Here is a 7331-nt window from a genome sequence, read left to right on the forward strand (position 1 = left end):
GCCATCTCGTGTTTTATATGGTACAATGTTTGAAAGGTCATGGATAGTACTCATTATCATTGTAATCGTTCAACACACCGACTATGTTTATACCCATTCTTGCGGTTCAGCACAGACCAAAGTCGTAGATGCGGAAAGTGGCACATACTATCTAGCCCTCTGAAACTTATTCTTTCGGTTACTTGGTTTTTCCCTTCAGATCTTGTTCGTAATTTTGCTTTAATCTGGGATGTTTGTCCTGTCACCCTCGCAAGTAATAGCAGTGTCCACGTATCCCGTATAAGACACGGATGAATATATCCCTCCTCTCGTGTGTCTTTCAGTGAATGATTTCTTCTCTCCGGTATTCGAGAGTTTCGAACCCCCCGTCAATATTCCATATCACTAAAATATCCAAGAATGGTAGGCAGTTGTCCCCTTCCAATTCAATGTGCTTTGTGCATTGGATTTCGTTTTTGTGACGACAATTGTCCTCCACGTAACAGGTCTATAGCGCGCTCCAATTTTTGCACTGTCGGTTCATCGACAAATCCTCATATTAGAGGTCCCTTTCGATCATCAGAGCTGGGCATGCAGCCATACGAAAGCGCATACATTTTCGGGTCTCGTGGTTCCTGTTGCGCAGTCTATTCCGAAATACTTCTCTGGCGAATTTGTGGTTGATTGAAGTGAATATTAGTGTGATGTGATGTCAAAGGAAAGCACGACCCGTTGTCTTCCACAATTTGTTTAATTTGTTTAAACAATCGGTCGAAATGTACCCCTCGTGTTTCGTAGAAATGCGCAACGTTTGTGTCATTGGTCTTCACTCTCCATCTATCGTCACTTAGATTTCCCTGAGAATCGTTTTGATTGGATTGATGGGATTTGGAGTTTGACCGTGATTGGTTGGCCTTTAGATGGTCGTGTCGTCTAACCATTAATCCTTTCGATGTAGTAAGGTCTATCCGCCTTCTGACCAATCTAAGCGCGGAATACCGATTCAAACAATGGGCTTTTCGCCCAAATAGCCAATCCTAATGAAGGGCCATTCATACCTGAAAGAATGTATATGAATCCGTGCTTATCCATAAGTCATCAGCAACGCGCTGATGACGTCGCTTCGTTTTTTTATGAAGCGGTTGTGATGAAGTTACCGCGTTCAGCCGAACAGCGAACATCCTCTTTTACTCCAGACATCTTTCCTTGTCACCATTATGTGGGAACACACTTTTTCACCTAAATTCTGACTGTAGTCGTGCGTCACATGTTTTGCTAATCAACTCTTATGTGATTTCCTTGCCCTCAATCCAAGTTGCCCTTTTTTATTTGGTCTATTGGCCGTTGCTAATCCTCCGAAAAGAGCCTGGTTGGTAGCACCAATGGTACTTACGGTAGCTACATTTGCACGGTTGCACTTTTGGCTGCCCCTCTGGTTTTCCGATAGTCAAATTGAATGCAGCTGCAAGGTTCGTAGCTCAGGCGCGTCTCTGAACGCTTATGTGGGTTTGAACAGTTGACATACTTCACACAGATGACTTCAAAGTCCTCAGTAGGGTCCATGTATACTTCGAAACCAGCCTTTGATACAGGCACTGGGACGGCTCAGTTAGGCTATGATCGGTTTTGTAACTCGTAATTTGTTCGCTCTTGGTAGTCGTACATTTCTTCCCTAGCATATTAATGTCAGTACGTGTGTATCCTGAGGATATGTTGAATTTTTCTTTCATACTTGCAGATTGGCATCGGGCTGATTGCGTTCTCAACAGATGGGCGATTTTTGGTCACCCGAAACGATAACGCTGCACACGCGGTGTGGATTTGGTCTATCGATCATCGACTGAGCCTTTTCAGTGTGCTTATCCACAGCAGTGGTCAAGTTACTGCCCTGGCTTGGGACCCTACTTCACCTGCCCGATTAGCTCTGTGCACTGGTTCTGATTGTCTATTCATGTGGACACCTCAAGGATGTTTGGCTGTGGAGGTATGTGAAGATTTAAACAAACTGGGACGGCGGAACATACTGTTCGTACAGTGTTTTTCATTCAACTTACCTAGGCATTTGGGTAGCCATTTATTTAGCGCATATTCCGTTGAAATAGCGCAGATTGAGATTAGAATCGAATCTGCGTATCCTTTCGCATGACCTAGACCGAAATTTTTCCCAGCACTCTATGCAGCTAACTTATTTGGCTGTTTGAACCACCAAGCGAAGTATACACTCTGGAAAGCATTTAAAATCACAACTTCAGATTTTTTTTGTGAAATTTTCCTGTAGCGCTAAACGACTTTAAATGTTTGGGCGATTATATCCGCACAACTAATTCCAGCCATTCCATCCCCAAAGTCGACCGAAGGAAGCTTTTGAGATTTCAAAGATTACATGCAAGATCAGCCCATCCTGACCTCACCCTTCAGTCGCCGGTAACGATAAACCGGGTTCTTGCGGATACAGACTTTGTTTTCACACAACTGTGAGCCCACTGATATTTTACGACTACGAATACATTATTGAAGATGATAATGAGCCGGAATCTACACGACATTGTTTCGACGTAAGATGTGTTCAAATGTTTATACTTTTCATGTTGTTTTAGTTTGGTGTTTTTTAACCCAGAAGGAAAACGCCATTTACCTTTGTTTTAAAAGAAACTTAGCTCCATGTTTCGAAAGTTTGGGCTTCGTTGGTGATTTACCTGGTATGTCAATTTTCATGTTCCCAATGAGCCCTGCCTTACCTTTAAACAGTTGTGAAGTAATGGAAACGTCGGAATGGCACATTTCAGCCTCATCCCGGCTGATCATTCACGATAGTTAATTTAAGCATAATCATATAAATCGGGGAATAGCCGGTTGGTCATTTTCAATGCGTTTAGACTAAAGCTAAATATCTGGTCGCTGCATACTATGCAGGTGGGAAGCCTAGTTTGTGATCCCGCATCAACATTCAACTCTTATTTGACCGAATTGAATCACAAGCATAACTGTTTTTAACGTGGCAGGTAACCCAAGTTTTCATTCCGTAACTGTCAGGCTTGTCAATTACATGTTGATGGTGCGTATATATATATATATATATATATATATATATATATATATATATATATATATATATATATATATATATATATATATATATATATATATATATATATATATATATATATATATATATATATATATATATATATATATATATATATATATATATATATATATATATATATATATATATATATATATATATATATATATATATATATATATATATATATATATCTTCAGGAACAGTAAGTTCATTGGTATACACGAAGTCCAACTGGCCGATAAGAAAGAAGCGTATGCCTTCTGGAATAAGGCGTAAAATGGCAGAAAAGGAGCTAAATTTTAAAAGTTCAAATTTTCAGAAGATACATATGACAATGACTCCAGAAGTAAACGATTTTGGGGGATACTGATATCCTCAACACCTCCGCCTGAGGGAAAAGTCAGTAACTGGCTTTTCTTGGGTCAATCTAGAAAGGATTCGTTTGACGTCGGTGACGATCGGACCATCTTCGTTGGAGAAGGTCTGGGCCCCGGGCTGACGCGTTCTGTGTCGTCTCCAACCACGCCGCATCAGGCGCGATCGCCTGCAGTTCCAAAGTGTCAAGAATTATGTCGAATGTTAGGTTTCTGTAACACGCTGGCTGTTCCGAAAGATGATATGGATAGAGTTGATTCTTGTGTTGCTTCCAGATGTCTTGGCCAACGGAGAAAACATACATTACGCTCCCGCATTTTCGTATGACGTAGCCTTGGATTCAGGAGCCGTGTCTTGGCCGACAGTCTCCCGCAAAATCAATTGCACCCACGTCCAATTGGGCCATCTTTGTGTTTGCTGTGGGCCTGGAACGAGCTGTCGGTGTCGGAGTAATGGTTGAATTGATAGCCCGCAATTTCCGGCCCATGAGTGCTTCAGCAGGTGATTTCCGGTCTTCCAAATAGTCGTTTGGAATGGTCCGGTAGACTAGAAGAAATTTCTGGATTTGAGTAGTGCCCTCTTGAACGCATCGATAAGACGTTCTGCCTGACCGTCTGACTGTTGGTGGTGAACAAACATGCTTGATAGCATTTTTCCGGCAGAATTCGGAAGCAGCCAGATCTGAACTCGATCCGTTATCCGACAATAAAGTCTCTTCAGCCATGGTGACTGATGATCTGAGACAGGACTCGTAAGATGTCGGTTGTCATTAGCTGGAAAACAGGCACAACTTCTGGTTCCTTGAAGGAAGCGTCGACCTAAATGAGGTATGAGAATACTGATATCCCCAACAATGCAGTAAGTTTGTAACAGTTGGAGACCAGCTCTTGAGAACAGATACAAGCTGATTAAATTCTGTGCCTGTTGCTGAACACAATACGTCCATCTTTGCGACCCACTTTTTTCGCCTGTACTAGGTGACCATTCCACTTTGCGTTTGAGGTTCGTTGAATGACTCAGGTTTAATACCAGATTGCAACTAACCATGTTCCCAATAGGCTTTGTGTGGTGATGATGTTGCCGGAGATGCTAGATGGCTTAGTGGTAAGAGCTCGAATTTACTGCCTGGAAGGTCCGTCGTTCGAACCCTCCTGCATCTCGTCTTCTCCTGTCTGGGCTTGGGCAACCTGGCAGTATCTCAGCCCTCATGCTTCCTTCGGGTGGCATGGCAACTAGACAACGAAAGGGGGTTACAGCTAAACGCCTAGCTTTCTGTTAATCTAGCTGGAGGCAATGGATCCTCCAATTGTCAATTCGTCCATGGACGATTACCGTATCGCGTGGCCCTCTGCTCCCTGCAGTATCAAGAAGAAACATAGTGATCAGTGCCCTTCTTCTTCGCTGCAGCAGTGATAAAAATATTTTTCAATTTGTTATCATTCATCATCATCATCGACAGCATGACATCAGTATTCAACACTGATGCTTCACTGCCGTACAACCATGATTTATTTGAAAGCCTTATTGTAAAGAAAAGAGTAAAGGTGGACGAGGAAGGGACTTAGTGCTAGCTTAACACAATCATTTCGTTGTGCGTGGGCTGGGATACTGCCAGGGCGCCCACACCTAGACAGGAGGACGATTAGGGTCCTCAACCGAAGCCTTTGGCTCAAAAACCTAACCGCAAGGCAGCGGTGTGTGGCGGGAAGTGCAAATGCATTACCATTTCTACGGAACAAGTCACCACATGTTCCAACCCCCAACGGCCAGGAGTGTTTGTTCGTCAGACCTCTAACCGTTGACCAACCTGATATGAGAGACTGTGAGTGTCGCGGGACACTCCAGTATAGCTCAATGGATCGCTGAGGTGCGCAAACCGTCACACCACGGTATGTTCTAGTCTCTTCGTGACGGATTTGTTATCATTGTCAACTAGTCGATCTGATACTCTCCAAATGATTTTATGAATTTCCCAAATCCCACAAGATTACCCCCAACCTATCAAAACGTGGCTTACGCTGGGGTCGGCACACATGGCATCGGTTTTATACATCCATGTCCGGAGTGCCACTTTTGTACATCTCAGCAAAGAAGCTTTTTTTCTGTACGCACCACTTTTTTGCCGAAATGCACGCAGTTCGAAATTGAGCCCTACGGTAAACCTACGGGAATGGTAACTGGAAGGCATACTGAAACAGAAACAGGTTTGAGATCAAAAGTTCTCTGCTCGAAGTATGGATTGAAGAGTAAGTCATCCACTTTTGGATCCCGTAGACTGAACATATTATTTGGGATTTTTTGGAAAATCAGTGTGAAACGCTTCTTTGGCCCCAAGAAGGGCGATACCGGTCGTGGGCTGTCCAGGGTCTTTCATTAACGTCACGTTCAATCATCGGTGTCACTGACGTTCTACGAAATTGTGGCTTGCTTACTATTTGTGTCACAACTAGTAGGCTGCGTGATACCGATTATTTTTTTCGCCTTTTTTCTGTCTAGACACCATCACACTTCAACTTTACTGTGAACACACTATCCTGGCTGTCATCGGGTGATGGGATATTACTCCAGTCTGACACCCACTTTTGTATTTGTTATCTGGAAGCAGACCAAGAAAGTCCTGTTACCCACAAACCGTTATGGCGGCCACCACGTCAGACCACATTCCCTAGTGGGCTCAACATTGACTTGGATTCATCACTCCCTGTCGGGGTTTTTGGAAATTGTTCGCTTCTCGACGACTCTCTGTTAGATGGTCCGAAGTGGTTGAGACAGCATAACTCCCAAGGTGCAGGACGCCGCCGTAGTTCCTCTTTTCAACCTGCAGCCAGTGGATCACAAGAACCGATTCCCTACCGCCAACCAGACACACGTGCCACGTCTGTCTCGTCATCCAGTGGACGCCAAGCTTGGCTCCCCACTGAGTGTCCTCCTCCGAAACCAGTGAACATGGATCGGTAAAATTATCAAGCTAACTTTATAGTTTAGCTGCTTCACAGCCGTCCTCTCCTTAGTGTTCTTTTTACGTTGTACGGCTGTGATCATTCCACACCCCAAAATTGTACAACATTCCCAAGGATGAGAACCTATACCTTCGCATTTTTTTCGTACACAGTTTCCTCATTTCCCTATGTATGATATTAATATTCATCATCACTTCAGTGACTTTTGGTTAACTCGTAGTGCATGGATGTAATTCCGCGCTAAATTGTGACAGTAACGCTGGCTCACGTGAACTGTTCATCCGATCTGACCTGGTCTTCTTCTGGACTCATCACACCAACGGCTCAGCAATTCTCCTACCGGGAACTATGTCGGCTGCACCACTTCGTGGATAACCTAATTACCCACCGTCAGCGATCGGCCTCTGTAAAATTAACATGTGGACCAAAAATTCTGACGTTTAGAGTTAGTTTGGTCAGAAACTAGCGAACTACAGGTATCTGACACATTGACAGCATTACTTCATTGTTAGCACCAGGGCAACCGAGAAATATTCCTCTTATGAATACTGTTCATCATTGACTTTATACCCCGTTCGTTATCTCGTTTGAAGGATTGTGTTACAGCAAGTCGTGGCTGTACGAACTGTTCATACTATTGCGTCGAAGTCGCACTGTTGCTGTTCTCCTGTTTTTGTTAATGTGAGCCCAACATTTTGTTGCCGACACGTGAATGGAGCATTGTTGAGAATCAAAGATGAGAATCCCATAACCACTCCGCCATTCAGGAGCTCATTTGGGTTCGAATGTCCCGTACGGCTATAGGGTTTTAAACCAGCAGAACATCGGCTCCACACTTCGGGTTCGATAGTCCGCAGAGTCTACTGAATGACCAATGACTTGCATAGGATATAGTCAACAAAATTTAATGAGAAAAAATGATGAGACAC

General features: G+C 43.5%; 1 protein-coding gene across 1 annotated transcript in view; it reads left to right on the plus strand.

The window, feature by feature from the left end:
* Positions 1-6640, plus strand: part of T265_04177 (hypothetical protein) — a gene marked incomplete at both ends in the record, with an annotated part of 27247 nt that extends 20607 nt beyond the window's left edge. The window contains 2 exons of the mRNA XM_009168859.1: positions 1718-1963; positions 5939-6640. Coding sequence (XP_009167123.1) covers positions 1718-1963; positions 5939-6400 — 708 coding nt within the window. The remainder of the gene's footprint in view (positions 1-1717; positions 1964-5938) is intronic.
* Between the last annotated feature and the right edge of the window lie 691 nt (positions 6641-7331).

Source organism: Opisthorchis viverrini, assembly GCF_000715545.1.
Source record: "Opisthorchis viverrini unplaced genomic scaffold opera_v5_66, whole genome shotgun sequence".
Taxonomy (NCBI): Eukaryota; Metazoa; Platyhelminthes; class Trematoda; order Opisthorchiida; family Opisthorchiidae; genus Opisthorchis; species Opisthorchis viverrini.